The sequence below is a fragment of the Euprymna scolopes genome, chromosome 21 (assembly GCF_053919585.1).
Source record: "Euprymna scolopes isolate OS-2025 chromosome 21, ASM5391958v1, whole genome shotgun sequence".
Classification (NCBI taxonomy): Eukaryota; Metazoa; Mollusca; class Cephalopoda; order Sepiida; family Sepiolidae; genus Euprymna; species Euprymna scolopes.
Window position 1 is genome coordinate 110241412 of NC_136502.1, and position 20173 is coordinate 110261584.

The 20173-nt window shown below is 33.5% G+C and overlaps 1 protein-coding gene across 6 annotated transcripts in view; it reads right to left on the minus strand.

Moving 5' to 3' along the window:
- The window catches only part of LOC145242986 (protocadherin gamma-A11-like), a 284216-nt gene that overhangs the window by 76304 nt on the left and 187739 nt on the right, over window positions 1-20173 (minus strand). For 4 of the 6 annotated variants that reach the window (XM_080106109.1, XM_080106110.1, XM_080106107.1 and 1 more), the window contains exon 2: window positions 15459-17921. In XM_080106109.1, coding sequence (XP_079962235.1) covers window positions 15459-17846 — 2388 coding nt within the window. In that variant the 5' untranslated portion in view covers window positions 17847-17921. Of the gene's footprint in view, window positions 1-7808; window positions 7826-15458; window positions 17922-20173 lie in introns of all 6 variants that reach the window. The other 2 variants (XR_013862834.1, XM_080106111.1) reach the window with 1 other exon arrangement.

Below are 20173 nucleotides of genomic sequence, written 5' to 3' on the forward strand. Positions count from 1 at the left end.
AGATAAAAGAAGAGTTATCATGAAAAATGTCCTGTCGTACAATACGCTTAAACATGATATTTTAATTCATGCAGATGGCGTAAATATTATTATAGAATCAACCCTCTATTGAATATTAATTCTCGTATAAAAACAAAGTTTTAAAAAAAAATGTTCTTTTTTTTATTTATTTATTTCAATCAATTATTTTCAATCAAGTGGCATTAATAACCACGCATAACACAATTATTTCTCTGGATTTATTTTTAAAGTAACGGTGGACAGCCAATCTAGCTAAGAACCAAGACACACACTTAGCGCAACTACACATTTGATCAGTAAAAGTTAAGCAACATTATGTTAAGCCATAATCAGATGAGTGACTCACCGACTATAACAAACATTCCGAACGAGGAGCCAATTAGTTTTCAAAGTTTTATTTTTAATGTTTGACATAAAAACACACTTAACAGAACCCACGTGACCCGTGAATGCCTTTTATATATATACATAACTACTTCATTTATTCGCATAAATTTAATATACGAAAGTATAGATTTATGCGTAAACTTTAAGTATTTACTTCAAAAGTGCTCAATACGTAGGTAGAGCTAGTTAGTAATTTATAAAATATATATGGCGATTAAGCTGCACTGAATATTCTGCGTTTCATCCAACTATAGGATTCGTCAGGCTGACGAATCCTATAGTTGGATGAAACGCAGAATATTCAGTGTAGCTTAATCGCCATATATATTTTATAAATTACTATATATATATATATATATATATATATATATATATATATATATATATATAAACTAGCCTGGGTGCCAGGCGTTGTCCGGGTGTTAGTAGGTGTGTGTTGAGCAAAAAATAAAAAAGTGGTGGTAGGCAGGTAGGCTCGAAGGCGGAAAATAAAATGGAGGTGTGTGTAAGGGTGTTAATTTGAGCAAACAAAAAAAAAATGCGAGTGCAAAAATATAAAATAATAAAATAGAAAAAAAAAATAGGAGTAGTAAGCAGGCTCGAACCCGTAACACGCCAGAGGAAAAGGAGGTGAAAAAAACAAACGGTCTTATCGATGCACCCACCGTGATTGTGACGTCACGGCGGTCGAAATAACGTCTTTTATGCAACGTTATTGACGCGAGGTTTGAATGACTTGCAAAAATGTCCGCGAAAAAATCGAGCCCTCCTTGTAGAAAAGTGTCCAGTTGAAGGTGAAGGAATTAATGTTTTTGGCCAATTTTTTTATATTTTGTTGTCCGAAGGGTCGAGCTTCAAAACGAGACCAATCTCGTAAAAATCTGCCGCCTCTGTCGAAAGTTTTAGGCAGATATACATACAGACATAAATACATACATACATTTAAACAGACAGGTGAGATTTATATAATAGACTAGCGGGGGTACCCGGCGTTGCCAGGATGTTTGGGAGTGTGTATGTAGGAGAGTGTGACCTTGTTTTAATATTATAAAAAAAAAAAACACGATGTTAAGAAAAATTGGAAAAACCAATACAAAGCAAAACAGCGAACAAACGTAAAAAAAAAAGGAAAAAAAAGGTTAGGTAGAAAGACAGGTTCAGCACTGAAACATCGAGGCTAAGGCGGAAAAAAATGCTCGACACGTTACCCCTACACCAAAGAGACATACACTTAATAACGTATAAAATGAAACCATTAAGAACACTTGTAGGTGGTTGAAACTAACACGAACGTTTTCTAGGTCAAACATGACGTCATTGTCGTAGTAGTAGGAGCAGAGAAAATGAAGGAACAATTTTTTCGGCACCCAACCCTGTACAAAACTGATGATTTTAGGGTGAAGGAATTAATGTTTTTGGCCAATTTTTCGATATTTGCCGGCAAAAATCCGTGACCCGTGTCGAAAGTTTTTGTGAGACATACAAACGCACATACATACATTTTCGCTTTATATATATATATATATATATATATATATATATATATATATATATATATATATAGATTATGCAGAATAATTTTCCCGGTTGACTAATTCGCAAAATAAATAAATGAATAAATTAAAAAACAATGATAATGTCGTTTATCAAATTCTGTCTGGTTTGTTTACAATATCATGTCAGTTACTATTTGGGCTTAATAATGAATGCCGTGGAAAAGTCACTTCTGATTAATGTTTAGTTTTAAAATATGCAAACGAAGAAATGATTTGTGGCGATTACAAATGGTACTTCTTTTATCGTAAATTGAACTCATTAATAAGAAAAAATTAAAATAAAACGGTCAGGTACATCTGGGCTTGAACAGGGGATCATTCATATAGTCTGTTTTTTTTTGTTTTTTTTTTTGTAGGAAGAAATGATTTGCTGAAATTTATTAACTCCCTTGGCCGGTGTAACATAAAATATTCCCTTATAAAAATTATTCTTTTATCTATAATAGAAAGACTGTTTTTAGGATCGGATTTTTACGATTTTCGATACTTATCGGGTGAATTTCTTCTTAAAACCTATCTAAGAACACTGTCAGACATATAAATTAGCTTTGTGTGAAATCTGCAAAAGATAGTCTCAGCTGTTTCGGAACCTATAAGGAAGGAACTCTCTCTCACACACACAACGTGGCTTTTATATAATAGTAAAGATATTATTGTATTAGATAAAATAAGTCAACATCGATTCTGTTTTGTGAATGTTAAAAAAAAGAGCAAGCATAAAAGTGGTTATAAAATGAAAAGGCATGCAGGTTTGATGTAAAAATATCACTCGCAATAATGTTTTATTAGTATTAATTAATGTATGGAATAGTTTAAGTGCAGTAATATTTCGCTTTATTATATATATTTATTTCTTATTGCTGTGAAAGTTAATTAGTTTTGGAGGAATTGAGTAAAGTGTTAAGATACAGAAATGGGAGAAAATTATACGAAAAAGCGTCAGGAAACGTGCAAATGCTTTATTGGTATTAATTAATGTATGGAATATTTTAAGTGCAGCAATATTTCGGTTTATTATATATAATTATTTTTATAGATGAACGTTTTTCTAATAGTTGGCTGAAATGTAATTAATAGGAATCTCTAGTTTTATGAAGTGTCGTAATAATATTGTAGTTTAATGAAATCTGAAGGTTATGCCACACACATTTATAGCAAATATAAACATCCGTAGATCGGAGCTGTATTAATAAATATACGGAAGCGTTTTACTGCATTCATGTTTCGTCATATTATTTATAAATCTGTTTAGATGAATGGGTTTAGAATAGTTGGAACGCAATATAATAAATGTGCATCTCTGTTTAATGCAGTAAATGTTTGTATGGTAATGATGAAGTCACAGTTTAATGAAATCTGAAAGTTATAAATGATGTATTTTAATAAACTTCTGGTGGTGAGTGAGTCTAGTAGGAAGACTTAATAAATAGAGAGTGAAAATGATTGCTATCATCTCTGAAAATACATATTTGAGAGAGGCATTTTGGTAGGAATAAATGTAATAATTTTAAATGGTTATGAAATGTATGCATAGTTTCACGAAACACCCTTAAGGAAGTACTGTACATGGTGAGCACAACAGATTTGCTTTGGAAGTCTTCGGTTAATTTTCTATGGAAAAAATCGAGATTATTTTATATATAAAAATAAAATAAAATTATGGAATTCCTAAAAAGTTAGGGTTACTGTGTTTGTAATTGCAGTGCTCAATATCAAAGTTATAGGGCTTTGTAACGATATCGGTAATAATATGGGAAGTACTGTTCATCGTAAAACACCTGACGACAGTTTTATGTTCACACAATTATGTCAACATGAAACTGCAGTCGGATATTCTTACATCTTCACAGTTATTGAGATGGCTAGCCTTTAAGACGAAGCAATTGATATATATATATATATATATATATATATATATATATATATATATATATATATATGTGTGTGTGTGTGTGTGTGTGTGTGTGTAAAAATGTTTTTTTAATTATATTTTACCTTTTATTCATAGTAATCCTTTAATTTAAGAAGCTCAACGTAATTACAGAGCATATAACAAACAAATGACAAAAGTTTATATTCCAAATTTCAAGATGTTGACCATCTTACAATTTATTCCTTTAAGTATGTTGACGTGCACAATTCTTTTTGCGCTACAAAAAAAGGGGCTGTCAAGAATTGTGCTTGTCAACGTACTTAAAGGAATAAATTGTAAGATGGTCAACATCTTGAAATTTGGAATACTTTGTCATTTTTTTTTTGTTATATACATATGTGATGGGACGATTCCAATATTTTTACCAATTTTGATACAATTACCGATTCCTTACTAAATTCACGATTCCAATTCTTTATAAATCTCTAAATATTTAACTATAAACTTATTTTTCCTGATTACCATAAAAATACATGTTAAATGTGCAGATATTTTCTACTCCCAAAACTGATTAATCGTCCCAATACACACACATAAGTGTGTGTGTGTGTGTGTGTATATATATATATATATATATATATATATATATATATATGTATGTATATGTATATATATATATATATATATATATATATATATAAGGACGTGCAGAGGGAGGTACTAGGGGTGCCCAAACATCTACCCATTTCACTCCAGTTTTAAAAGTGCCCTTTTCAGAGAAATGTATTATAGGCATGTACCCCACTATATTTTTGCTGTTTTTTTTTCACTTGAGTACCTGTCCTGAAACAGTTCTCTGCATGTCAATATGTATATATTTTTTAATAATGTCAAAACGCAGTTTATCTTTTGATGAATTGATTGTTGCTATTTCTTCTGATAAGTTAAGGGCAAAATAGATTCATTGATTGATAATAATAATTAAGTGATTGATTTTGTGTTACGAAATGTCAAGAATTGTAAATGTCAACTGAATTAAAGGAATAAAATTTTAAGATAGCACCATGCACTTTGGAATATAGACTTTTGTCATTCATTCCTTCATTATATTGCTCTGTAATTATATTGAGCTTCTTAAATAAGGATTGGTATATATTATAATGAAATAAACTATATTTCCACACATTATATATATATATATATATATATATATATATATATATATATATATATATATATATGTATAAAAAAATAAAAATACCAGCGGTGGTTGACGTTATGTTTTGAGAAAAATAGAAAAACCGAATGTATACACACATATGTTTGTCCTTCCCGACATAGGTAGGATTCAAAAACTGTTCTCTTTTTCGTATGGTCTATGACCTTTTCTTTTCTTGCGTTTTTACTTCAATATCCTGAAGATGTCCTCTGAAATAGGGACGAAACGTTGATTATTTTAATAATTTCATTCGGTTTTTCTATTTTTCTCAAAACATATATATAGCTTTCAATGTTCGTTTCAAAACCGTTTTCAAAACCGTGTTATTAATTAATGTATGGAATAGTTTAAGTGCAGTTATATTTCGCTTTATTATATATATTTATTTCTTATTGCTTTAAAAGTTAATTATTTTTGGGGAAATTGAGTAAAGTGTTAAGATACAGAAATGGGAGAAAATTATACGAAAAAGCGTCAGGAAACGTGCAAGGAATATTTCATTTCTAAAATGAAGTGAAATCATTATGGAGGTCATTTCTAAAATGAAGTGAAATCATTATGGATGTCATTTCTAAAATGAAGTGAAATCATGGATGTCATCACAGATGTTCTTTATGGTTTCTACTTGTTGCGTACAATTCATGTTTCTTCATACAGTCTGTTTATAAGAATACATTGTTGAATTTTACGGTATCGTACGTCAGTCAAATACTTTTGCATCGTTAATTCTTTCTTTCGTGTCTTTAGAACACGTTGTTCTACCACAGATTCGCATGTTTTTACATAGTTCTTTGCATTATCTCGACACTAAACGACACGAAAAGTGTTGATATGCCGTAAACGAAAACAACCATTGACATTATCATTAAAATCCATGAAAAAACTTAAGCTGCAGTGGTTGGACAGCAGAGGGCAGACAAAGTACTGCTCCATCGCATAGTTCTATTCTCTACATTTACAGATAATTGGACCACTTTTCTGTCGTCATCAAGTCATAGCAGCTTTTGATTTCTCCATTCATGAACTCAAACAGTTGAGCGCCTCACACTGGACTCATAGTATTTTTTTTTTTATTATTAAATTTTCACCCCAAACAAGGCACAGTGCCACTTTGAAATAGGGGGCTACTATCGGGGACATAAGTTGCAGGGATATTATGAAAGGAGATGAGTAGCAAGATGTCTGTTCACATTACACTTGAACTTCTGCATGTCAGTACAGTTGGGAAAGCAGAATCCCAGAAGAGAGTTCCAAAGTCTAGCAGTTCTGCAGAGGAACTACTGGAGTAGAAGGCTTTTTCACACCTAGGGATCTCTAATGTGAGGGGGTGGGATTTAGCTGCTTGTCGGGTTTGTCAGAGGTATTCACATCGAGGAGGTACAAGTGCTTAAAATTCGTCAGAGCATTCACCATTAAAGTATTTGTAGAACAGGCAGATGGATGCAACATTTCGTTGATGGGACAGAGGCTGAAGCCTAGATGACAGTTCAAGACCTATCAGGTTGGTGACTTTTTTGAACCCTGTTCAGGAGTGAGAGACAAATAGCAGATGCACCAGCCCAAATGTGACAACAGTACACCATACATGGGCGAATGGTGGCCTTATAGTGGTACAGGATACTTTTAGGCGTAAGTAGTTTTCTAGCACGGAAGAGAGAGCCCACCTTCTTTGCAGCAGCCTTGGCAATGCTCTCAATGTATCTATTCCAGTTCATGTTCCCTGTAAACGTTAGGCCGAGGCGTTTAAAGGAAGATAAGAGAGATTGCTTCAGAAGGAGAAACTCCCATGTCAATAAAGGTGTTGGGGGTCATTCGTTAATTTTTGGGTCTATAATTGTGGTCTGGTTTCTTTCTGGGATTGTTTTAAAGATTTGACGTGGCTGAGGAAGCTTATCCTTGACATAAGTAATTGGGCAGGAGTTTCATGTCCATAAAGAAGATGGTGCTCAGTGCTGAAAGTGGTCGTGATCGTTACTCAGTTGACAACTTATCTGCAGAGGGAATGCCAGCAACAAAATTCAGGTTGGTAGGCGTGATGTTCAGTATTGGGTTAAGTTTATAGGCATATTTATACATCCCAAACAGGATATATATACTCTACAGAGGAATGACTTTTGATGCGATTCATTCAAGTTTTGTCAATGATTTTCAAATATCAAAATAAATAATATCAATTTTGCAACACCCATAAATCTTATATAACTTTTTTTTATATATAAAAGCTCTACACTCGTATTGAGCACTTTTCAAGAAATATTGGTTTTTAGTTCATGTTAACAATATACCTGACCTTAATTAATCAATTAGTACATACTTTTTATTTTATATGTCGCTACACATTCATGAGCATGTTTCGGTCAGCCAGTTACAAGGAACTAGAGACCTCTTCAGGCTGACCGAAACCTGCTCATGAATGTGTGGCGACATATAAATGCTTACAGAAAACAAATAAAAAGAATATCTTACACTACTTTATTATTGAGCACTCTTGTATGTATCTCGTTGAAAACTCATTAGTTAGTTCACCTCTGGAAAATATTAACCTGGAATTATATATATATATATATATATATATATATATATGTGTGTGTGTGTGTTTTAATCTCATATATCTGTCTTATATGAAGTATCTTAATGTTTTTCATCTACTTGCTTAATGAGGTAATTTTTCATATGGATTACAGACAGGCATACAAAGAAAAAAAATCACAATGTTCATTTTAAAGACAAGAATAAATGGAAGAATACTTACTTATTCAAGTCGTACATCTATTAATGTAATTAAAGATTGTTTGCTTTAGTAAACAGTCTAGTAATTCCTTTCAGATAAAAACACTAGTACTAAAAGAGAGATAATCATTTATTCATTAAAACACATACATGCATACACACACATATACATACGCATACATACATACACACACATACAAACACACACACATACCTACAAACAGACATACACACGCATACAAACACACACACATATACATATGCATACATACATACACACATACAAACACACGCATACAAACACACAAACACCCACACACATACATACACACACACATATACATACGCATACATACATACACACATACAAAAACACACACATACCTACACAAACACACATATACAAACACACGCATACAAACACACAAACACCCACACACATATACATATACATATGCATGCATACATACATACACACATACAAACACACACACATACCTACACACACACATACAAACACACATACACACGCATACAAACACACAAACACCCACACACATACATACACGCATACTAGATTACACCGCAACTCATTATGGTCACATATGAACATCATTTGTTAATATTACATAATGAAAAGCATAATATTCATGGATATCAAATCTAAAATAATTAATATAGAACTGATACTAGAATACCTAGTGACACGTTTAGGTCATATATTATGAAAAAGTGTAAAAATAATATAATGAAAACCAAAATATTTACTGATACGAAATCCAAAATAATTAATAAAATACAATTATAAACTAAGCGTATCATTTGCTTAACTAATTGTAAAAAATGAAAGCTTGATTAAATAAAGTTAATGCTTGCAGAAAAGCTAAATAAAATAATCAATGAATTGAAACTTTTTTTTACATTCATGAATTTGAAAACGCTTTTTTTTTTATTATCGGTGATGGAATTTTTAATTGATATTTATTTTAAGTTTCTACTAAAATTGATAATGAAAATTGGACATTTAAGATCCAGAAATGAAACAGAACAATGAAAACAAAAATAATTGAAACAACGCTTGCCTTAGTTTTGTTTGTGTTTTTAACTGATTTTTTTCTTACCTCTTAGTTAAGTAAACAAACGGCCACTCCTATATGTGACACACACATTATTTATATATATATATATATATATATATATATATATGTCCCAATAAAATGTATACACTCTTTAAATTATTTCGACCTTTCTACATGAATACGTTATGCCACATTCTCAAGAGAGTCGCCAATCTGATGGGCCCTGAACTGGCATCTAAGCTTCAGCCTCTGTCCCATCGACGAAACGTTGCATCCCCCTGCCTGTTCTACAAGTATTTTAATGGTGGATGCTCTGACGAACTGCAGACACTTGTGCCCCCACGATGTAGACACCCTCGACAAACCTGACAGGCAGCTAAATCCCACCCCCACACAGTAGAGATCCCTAGATGTAAAAGATCTTTCTACTCCAATAGTTTCTTCCCCAGAACCGCTAGACTCTGGAATTCCATTCCAGGTCCCTGCTTCCCTAACTGTACTGACATGCAGAAGTTCAAGTGTAACGTGAACCGACATCTTGCTGCCCAAATCCCAACATAGTGCTCCAGTAGTTGCTGCCCTTGATAGTAGCCCCCTACACCAAAGTGGCAATGCGCCTTGTTTAGGGTGAAAATGTAATAAAAAAAAAGAAGATGTTTAGGAATACAGAATGGCACCTCCAGCAGGATGGAGCACTTCCCCAATATCATCATGACGTAAGAGCATATCATGATAATCACCTGTGAAATAGATAGTTACGATAAAGAGGAAGTATTGAGTACTGTTCACGCTCACCGGATTTGACCACCCTCCCCTTATGGATTTTTCTCTTTGGGGCGGGGGCATGTTAAACACAGAGTTCACACCACAAAACGAGCTACAATGAAGGAGTTGAAAGCAACCATTGAAAGAAGATGTGTCAACATACCAATTGAACTGATTAGGAACACTTTTCGGTCCAATCAGTGAGCGTTGTCAGCTGTTCATAGACCACAATGGCCAATAATTTGAACACTTTCGATAATTAGCTGGTTTCTATATTTGTTCACAATATTTAGATGTATGAAACTTTTCTTTCTTATAATAAATGTTGGTTTCATGGTCATTTAAAGCATGTATACATTTTATTAGGACACCCTGTGTGTGTGTGTGTATATATATATATATATATATATATATATATATATATATATATATATATATTTATTTATTTATAACTGTACAGAAGATCAGAAAAACATTGATACCGTCAGTTTCAAGCCTAATATAAGGAGGACCAGTTAATGATAAATAATATTAGGTTCCCGTCAGCCATATTGAAAACAATATGGCTGACAAGAATCTAAGATTATTTATCATTAACTGGTCCTCCTTATATTAGGCTTGAAACTGACGGTATCAATGTTTTTCAGATCTTCTGTACAGTTTTATATTGATTTTTTTCTTTGTAATCGAGCACTTTGATGGAATTCTTTCCCCCAAAACAGTGAACATTATATATATATATATATATATATATATATATATATTTATTGATTAAATTTTTAAAAGTAAACATTTAGAAACTATAATATCATGCCACCATTGTAAATCAGGAACATTTATTTAAAACTAAATTATGATAAATCTTTCTGCCACCCAGCCATGGAATTAAGAAAATTTACCATCCATTTGATACAAATAAACTTTAGTCTATGCCCGACTTGTCCAAGTTCTGTCGTGAATGTCCAACAGTCTTTGCTTCTCCACAAAGACAGAGCTAGACACAAGGTCGGTTTTTAATTTGAAGAAAATCCAGCTCCCCAAAAAAGGGCACTTAGGAACAAAAATAAAAATTATCTCAGTCATAAATGATATCTCCTCCACTGACCGAGGACAGAAAAGGTAAAGTGTAGCATCAGAACAGATACTACACTGTGATCTTGCTGTTATTTACTCACTAGGAGAAGTCATACAGGCTATCATCAAAGATTTCTCTTTAAAAACAACTTGTGGTCTCTGAAGTCTGAGTGACAAGGAGTCTCATCAGATTTCCAGTACTCTCCACCTCTTTCGATAACCTTTGCAGATGAATTTGCATTATCGCAGCAGTCGCTTACCATCGATTTCTTCTTGGTAGCGACCATTGGTCTTCACTGGAATTTGAACGACAATAAGCCTCCCGAAGACCCCAGTCCTCTTTGCACTTATCCAGCGGAGGTTTGGCTAGTGCTCTCTTTGCTCGGTCTTTCAATCCTCCTTGACCCTCCTCAATTATTTGGGGTGGCACCAGTTGATGGCTACACACGAAGAAAGAAAAAGTATTTAAATTCTTTCTCATTATTTTTAAACCAAAGCAAAGAAAACGCATGATTTATTTATTATATGGTCTTCTTTTTTTTTTTTTATTATTCCGTATGTTTTTGTACCTTTTTGTTTTACTGCTATAGCAGTTTCTATATGTCTGATTAGTGAGCGTAGCTTGTGTGTATTGGTCTCTGCACTCAAGAGTTTTCCTTGATATTTCAGCAATCTTAATTATTGTTATCCGTTGTATTTTCTCAGCCATCCTCCCAATTCCAATTTCTCCCATTCTTTTTTTTCAAAGTTTTTTTTTTTTAGATTGTTCTTAATGCTTCTAATATTTAGGTGTTATTTTGACTTTCGTCATTTTCCATATTGTGTAAATTATTATTTTGAGAACCAAGCAAAAAAGAATTGTTATTTTTGTTTTTATTTTATTTACTGTTTTGGTGTTAGTTTTTGAATAGTTGACGAAGAAAACACAATAACAATTAAATAAATATGTGTTAACAAAAATGCATAAAAAAAGTAATTGAGCAATATTTTTGCTCACTGCTGGACTAGTAGTGAAGACTATACTTTCCGCGTGTCTCTGACTCCTTTTGTAAACCGGTTCTCGTTACTCGGAAGTGACGTCATGGACAGATGTGACATCATGGAATAGTTCATTATTTCCGGTAGTAGGGGTGCGTCACCAACATTTTTGTTTGACTTCAGCAGTCTGGTCACTGAAATTCTGCTATGGCTGATTGGATAAAGCCACACTAATGAGTCTTCAGAAGACGAAACAATGGTCTATCAACGTTAATATTTATAATATATGATAATGAAAGGATAAAAATCCGACGTTATGAATTAATAATAGAAAAAGAAGACCATAGTGCTTGCGGTTTCGTCCGGTTAAGGGGCTTTTTCAAGAGTGAATGGTGTTAGTCTCTGGAAGGGGTTCTCCCTGATTTCTGAGAACTTCAATTGAAGTAAAATGAAACCAGAAAGGTACCCAAAAGATTTCAGTAAAGGCAATGTTTAGGTTAGTTCTTGTGGACTTAAAACTCTGCATCTTTATTCTTCTTATATTTGGTTTGGATGAGAAGACAAGGAAGTGCATACTCCGCAGGTCGAGGGCAGCAGACACATCAACAACAACTACTGACCATAGCTGCTCCACTCGTGGCTGATACTTTCAAACTCGCATCAGCATGACAAGTCATCTGCAGACCCACAAAACTTGATTAAGTTTTGTGGGTCTGCAGATGACTTGTCAAACCAGTGATGCCGTGGTCTTCATCGACAACGATGGACGACCGTCATCATCATCATTTGGTATAAAAAAATTTGATGCCATCTCATATCTTAGTTTGTTAGCTTATAAATGCATTTTTGTTGTTGTTATGGCAACAACGATTCAGCATTTAATAGGGCCAAAAGCCATTTGAGGATAATGATTAATGAAATGGATGGAGTGTTAGTTAAATAATGAGGAGTATGCCAAATAATGAATGGAATGAATATCATTAATATTAGGAGTTTATAATTGTATTTTCATTTTTCACAATATTTTGGAATCTCTGAGTATTTATTATCATTATTAATATTATTATCAATATTATATTATTATTAATATTATTATCAATATCATATTATTTCAATATTATTATCAATATTATATTATTTCAATATTATTATCAATATTATATTATTTTTATATTATTATCAATATTATATTATTTTAATATTATTATCAATATTATATTATTTTAATATTATCAATATTATATTATTAATATTATTATTAATATTATTATCAATATTATACTATTAACATTATTATTATTATAATATTAATATTATATTATCATAATATTATTAGTATTATTAATATTATATTATTATTAATATTATATTATTATTATATTATATTATTATTACATTATTATATTATTATTACATTATATTATCATATTATTATATTATATTATTATAATTATTATATGATATTATTATTACATTATATTATTATAATTATTATATTATTATTATATTATTATTACATTATATTATTACATTATATTATTATATTATCATTATTATCATCTATATAGTAATACTGTAGTACATTTAACGTACAGACGTGTGTCATGGTTTGCAGATTATAAATTATCCGATTGGAAGATCCTATTTATTAAAAAGGAAGATCAAAGATGATAGCTTATTACAAACATTACATAAGTATATAGATATGCTTATTTAATGTTCGTAATATTTTATCATCTTCAATCCTCCTTTTTTTATAAATAGGATCTCTCCATCATCAAAGACACAATGTCAAAAATAATTAAAATTACAATAAAAAGATGTCGCTTTTTGGCCATACGTGAAACTAAAAGATACCTTCTGGGTCTTCTAGCTAGGATCCAAGGGTAGTATCTTTTCTGTCTAAAGATGATACAAGAATATTGTTGGGTTTCTGTTCACGCCAGGCATCCATACAATGGAAACATATCGCAGACTTCTATAAGGATATTGGAGATAAACCGTAATAACCAGATATATTCTGACATTACATTAACCAGATTCCTTGGATAAATAATTTTACAGTTTTAACAAAAGGGTTACAATAATATTGCGGGGTCTCCATTCACACTGTCACAGAATGCCCAGCAACAATATATTACATATGAAAGATGCAGCTGTCGAATTTCAGCAGGTACCATTAGTTAATATTATTTTTTATTACTATTTATCTAAGTAATCTGGTTAATTTAGTATCAGAATATATCTGGTTATTACGGTTTATTTGTGACATATTTCTATTGTATGGACACCTGATGTGAATGGAAACCACATGATATCATTATACCATCTTCAGACAGAACAGATACTATCCTTGGATTCTAGCCAGAAGACCAAGAAGGAGTTTCATGTGCGGCCCAAAAGTGACATTTATTTCTATTTGACTTTTTTACATTACGTCTTCGGTGATCGGGAGATCCTATTTATTAAAAAGGAGGATAGAAGGTGATAACATACTACGAACATTAAATTCGTATATCAAAATGCTAATTTAACTAGCAGGACCTGTGAAAATTCCACAAGGACTCATTCATATGTGATATATTGATGTTGACATTCTGTAGATGTTCAGCATAAATGGAGACGCTCTGATATTATTTTAACTATTTTGTTAAAACTGCAAAAGTATTTATCTAAGCTAGCAGGGACGCCCGGCGAAGCCCAGTCATAAAGTATGTTTAGATATGATATTTTAATTCTTTCAGATTTCTTATATATTATTATAGACTTAATGTTCTATCGACTTTTATATATTATAAAGTTGCGATTTCAAAAATAAAATAATATATCCATATGACTTGAGTTCATCAGCTTGAATTGAAACAGAATCCCAAACTAATGAATATAACTTTAGTTCCTTCAGCTAAAATCGAAATCGAAACCAAAACTTATGAAGAATTCTTGATAAAATTATTTATAAAAAATAGATTACTAAGGTGCCCTCAGCTAAAATCGAAACCAAAACCAAAACTTCTTGATAAAATGAATGAATTATGAAAAATAAAATGAATGAATTAATGAAGAATTCTTGATAAAATTATTTAAAAAAAAAAAAGAAGATTATTGGAGTGCCATTAGCTATAATCGAAACAGAAACCAAAACTTAAGAGGAATTCTTGGTAAAATTATTTATATAAAAAAAACAAACAGATGACTTAAGTGCCATCAGCTATAATCGAAACCGAAATCAAAATTATGAAGAATTCTTGGTAAAATTATTTATTACAAGAAATGAAAGTACATAACAATTGAACGACCCGGATGTAAGCATAACACACACACACACTATCGTATTAATATATAAATGTTCATAGTATATTATCACCTATCCTCCTTTTTAATAAATAGGATCTCCCAATCAAATAATTTATAATCTGGAAGCTACATATTTACGTTAAAGGTATTACAGTATCAATATATAGATTAGTAGTAGTAGTAGTAGTAGTAGTAGTAGTAGATATATTACAGACTTGCCCTGTCAAACTTGTTGCAATTCTAAGTTTTAGAATCTATAAATGTTATTTTGCTTCTTTTTTTTATATTTTTATAAGTAGCGGTATTAATAGCAACTAAAATTTTTCCGCTTCCCTTCAACACACAACTGACATCTCAAGGACACCTCATTCTAAATTGGTACAATTCTAATAAGTAGTTTTGGAACTTATAAGTGACCGACATATAAAACATGCTCAATATCTATTTTATATATTTCAAAAGAGAAAAAAAAAGTTTATTACCTGATAAACGCTATCGGCAGTTTTCTGTCCATTCCCCAACTCTCCTCCTTGGTGTGGCCCTCTTCGGGATATCCTTGTGAGACTTTGTGAGGATTCTGGCTCTGTAGATTGGGCAACAGCGTCATCAGGCCAATAACTTGGCTGTTGAGAAGAACACATGTAATGTCCATGCTCCGTAACACATTTGCAAGGGGGATTCATTCCATCTGTATGCGATGCGTTCCTCCGGTCTTTACATCGAATAATACATATTGAGAGGCCAGCAGTAACCGAGACTGACACTGATACAGCCACCACAACAATGACAATCATCAGAAAGAGATGAATTGTGTCGTCGGATTTTGTCATTTCCGCATTCAAGATTTCCGACGTCTTATTGCTTACCGAGAGCTTCAAAATCATGTTCACATTCGTAGACAAAACAGGTGTGCCGCTGTCCTTGACCACAAACCGCAGGTCATAAGAACCAGCATCATCGTGGGTGACTTCACGGGTAAAGGACAGCAGACCTGTATAATGGTTGATGGAAAACAACTGCTTTTCATTGCCCCCAATTATCTCGTATCGAAGGAATGCGTTCTCTTGACTGTCGATATCAGAGGCCTTCAGGACTGTAATATTCTTTGTGTGATGTGGGTAATAGAGGAAGTCCAGGGTGAATGGGTTGACACTGGGATATGTAAAATAAGGGGCATTGTCATTTTCGTCTTTTACATACACTGTAACGTTGACAGTGTTATTCAGTGATGGCGTTCCACTGTCTTTGACAAAAACCTGGAATTGGTAAAGGTCTCTGAATTCATGGTCCAAAGACATAACAGTTGATATGAGCCCATTGTTTGTGATTTGGAATGGTAAGAAATGCTTACTATTGGTCAACAGTGAATATGTTAACTGACCCCCAGGACCGAGGTCAGGATCAGTAGCATTGATTGACCCTACAGGAAACTGGGAATTCTCATTCTCATTGATCCGGAACTTAAATACATCCTTGAGAAATTGCGGCCGGACATCATTAACATCCATCACTTTAATAGAAAATTTGTTTTCACTATGCAGGGGCGGAGACCCCCTGTCTTGGCAGCTTATGGTTATTTCATGATGGTCCGAGGATTCTCTGTCCACAGGGTTTATAACAGTAATTTTATATTCTTTGGTGCCCAGGCTTTGAAGTTGGAATTTTTCATGGTGGAGGTCACAACTGACCTCTCCGTTCTGACCACTGTCCGGGTCAGTGATCATCACGTATGCAATAAAACTACCGACTTCAACATGTTCGGAAATAATAGCAGAGTCATCCGTTGAGGTGGAAAGAAAGTTCACATGAATTTGGGGGGCGTTATTTTGTTGGTTAATCATACTAACAAACACGATTGCGACTGAACTTAGAGGCGGACTACCCTCATCTGTGGCTTTCACGTAGAGTTTATACGTCAAAACCTGTCCTAGTTTGAATGCCTTTTGCCTAAAAATCTCTCCCGTAATTTCGTTAATTCGGAAATGTTCCCTTGCGATTTCTGATGTCTTTGTACTAAAGTGATATGTAACGTTGCCGTTTTTGCCGGAATCCGTGTCCCTGGCTGACAAAATGGCAACAGGAGTGCCCCTATCATGCTCATACATGATAGAGGCGTTGTAGACACTTTGTGAGAAAACTGGAATGTTATCGTTTACATCGGTGACAGAAATATGCACATCTAATATGCTCTGCTTTGGCGGAGAGCCTCCATCTTTTGCTATTATTTGAACGATATACGAATCCTTCAGTTCTCGGTCGAGTGTATCATCCAGCGTTATGCTTAAATCCGACGTGCCATCGACGCTCTGTAGTTCCGATAAAGAAAATGGTTCGTTCATATTCTTTTTCAGCTGATACGTTATTTGCGAGTTTATCACGCCAACATCCTCATCAATGGCATTCGGAATCGACCTTCTTGCTCCTTTACGATCATCTTCCTCAAACTGAATGTCGACCTTCTGTTCAGGGAACACGGGCTGATGATCATTGACATCCTGTATAATAACTTTGATTTTTATTATCTTCATAAAATTTTCCTCGCGGCGCACAGCGACTTTGATTATCTGGAAACAGTCTGTGCTGTGTTTGCAGAGAGTCTCTGCATCAAGAGTCTGTGTGGTGTACAACTTGCCTGTTTTCTTTGCCACCCGGAAGAACTGGTCACTACCCGAGATTCCTTGGCTCAACTGGTTGAAGCTGAGCTGGCTAAGGTCATGAAACTGGATGCTGTCCTGTAAATGCGTGTCGGCAACAATGTCACCGAGGTACGTTCCTGGGGCCTTCCCTTCTTCCACGTAATAGTTCAGATCCACACTCTTGCACATGTGTAGGACGGACACAATCACGCACGCTGTTGCTGCTACAAACATGTTTGATGGGGTTTTGTTATTAAGAGCCGTTTGAATGGGAAATCATTCATGGAATGAAAAAAAAATATCAGGAACCTGAAAACAGAAAACATATGGATTAGGCTAATGTAAATAGATCCTTTAAACTAAATAAAAATTGTATTTATTACTTTATATTCGATTTTGGAACAATTGATTTCAAAATTGGTAAATCAGTGAGACTAGATCTCTAGCATTATATAAAAACAAACTGTGTGTGTGTGTGTGTGTGGGGGGGGTGTGTGAATTTGTTGTCTATGGACTCCACAACAGATGGGCCGATTTTTATGAAATTTCACACGAAGGTACTTCATGTGTCTGGCAGTGTTCTTAGATAGGTTTTGTATCGGAATGTCTTCGATAAATATCGACAATATATAATATAATAATATGATGAAAGAAGGAACAGGCGATGATGAAAGAAGGAACAGGCGATTTTGATCCAAGTTAATATCTTACACAGCCTAACATCACAACTGCATTTGAGAAGTTTTATTACCACATAAGCTGAAAGGTCTGACATATAAAATCAACAGTATGTTCTTTGATATTACAAGGGCTTGTTCAAAATTAATGTTTCTGAAGTATGGTACTTGAATTTTGCATTTTAAACTTTAATGCAAGCCATTATATAAAAAAATAATTTTATAAAATCAACACTAGATTCTCTACAGTGCAATGTGGGCTACAATATATTGTGAACTAAGTCACTGAGAGGCATGTGAAGCTTTCTCCTGATGCATTGCGATGGGTCCCTGACTCGAGCAGGCAATCAATCGATTTGATTGAAAAGTTGTCGATTTCACCGATTTCAATGACAAGAAAAATATATGAGTGTGGAAACATTTGTTGATCATTATTCAATCCCGGGCATCGTCGGGTCACCTTTCTAGTAATTAATAATTACTCTTGTCATGATGTATATCAGCTAAAGAAAACAAGATTCACTACAGGTGCCTCTTTATGCTCATTTCCCCGTGAAATAAGCAATGCATGTGGGGTGCCCCTCCACAATGAATAAATCCATTCTGAAAAAAAAAAAAAAAAATTACTTTCACCATGACTAATGTTTGTGCCAAATTTTAAAAAAATATATATATTTCCACGCATTTTTATTGAGAAAAGTGTGAATAAACGAACGGACAAACGAGAGTGAATTACTATGTCCATTCCATTCTTTGTCGGAGGGTGGGGGGACAAAAAGGGATCTTATTATTTTTTTTTTTTAAATAGTTAAACTCCTATAATTTTGATAACGAGCAATTTATATTTTTCAAGATATTCAGATAAGAATTAATTATTTCGATTGTTTGGATTCCTATTCTCATATCAGTTGTTATTTTCACAATGCTTCGACCTATAAAACATCCGATCTTCTTCAGGTGTATCTTTTTAAAATCGGGAATCTTTACGTCTAACCTAAATCAAATTTCGAATTCTACCTTTTATTTAATCGATAAAAAGATTTAATTTCTGATTCTGCCAACCATGACTGGCTAAAAGGGTTGAGCAATTTCAATTTTACCTCGGCAGAAAAAGGTCAAAGAAAAGATTGGAGCTAGTGATAATAAGTACCCGAGCAAAGATAGATTATGTGCATTCAGTCTTTTTGAAGACTGTTATCCTCATCTTCATAGTTGTTGTTTTCACCACCTTTTCGGTCAACTCATCCGCTGGCCTTCTTCAGGTGATTAACTGCGACTGGATAGTACAGCATAATCACGTTGACACACCGGTTCCCACTGGATCACCGAAGTTAAGCAACGTTGAACCGGGTCAGTAATAGATGGGTGACCATTTGAGAATTCTAGGTGCTGTATGTGCTCTCCGCTTATCTCGGCATTGTTTCCAGTCGTCCTGGACTTCTCCTTGCCACTGGACTCAAGCAGTGCCGATTCAGGAGAGGTGTGGTTGGCGATTGCACAACCCTTGCCTCACAACTACATGCGCAGCTGCCTCTACAGGGGGTATCCTTTGTCTTTTTAGACTGAATGGAGACATCGATCGATCGGATAGTCTTAATTGTATCCTCAGCAATTATTGTATTCCATAGTTGTTATTGTCTTTTTTTTTAAAGAATGACTATTGCAGGGCTCGAATCCCACAACCAGCAACAATCATAATCTCCTGCACTGATGATTATGGAAGGATGAAACACTAGTGTTTGCAGTTATTATATAATATATATATATATAGTTTTTGTTGTTGATTTTTTAAACGATATTAAGGTTAACGTCCCCACCTTGGAGATCCGGTGTTTTCTTAGAAAGTCGCCCAGTTTTTATTTGGACGTATTTTTTATTTATTAA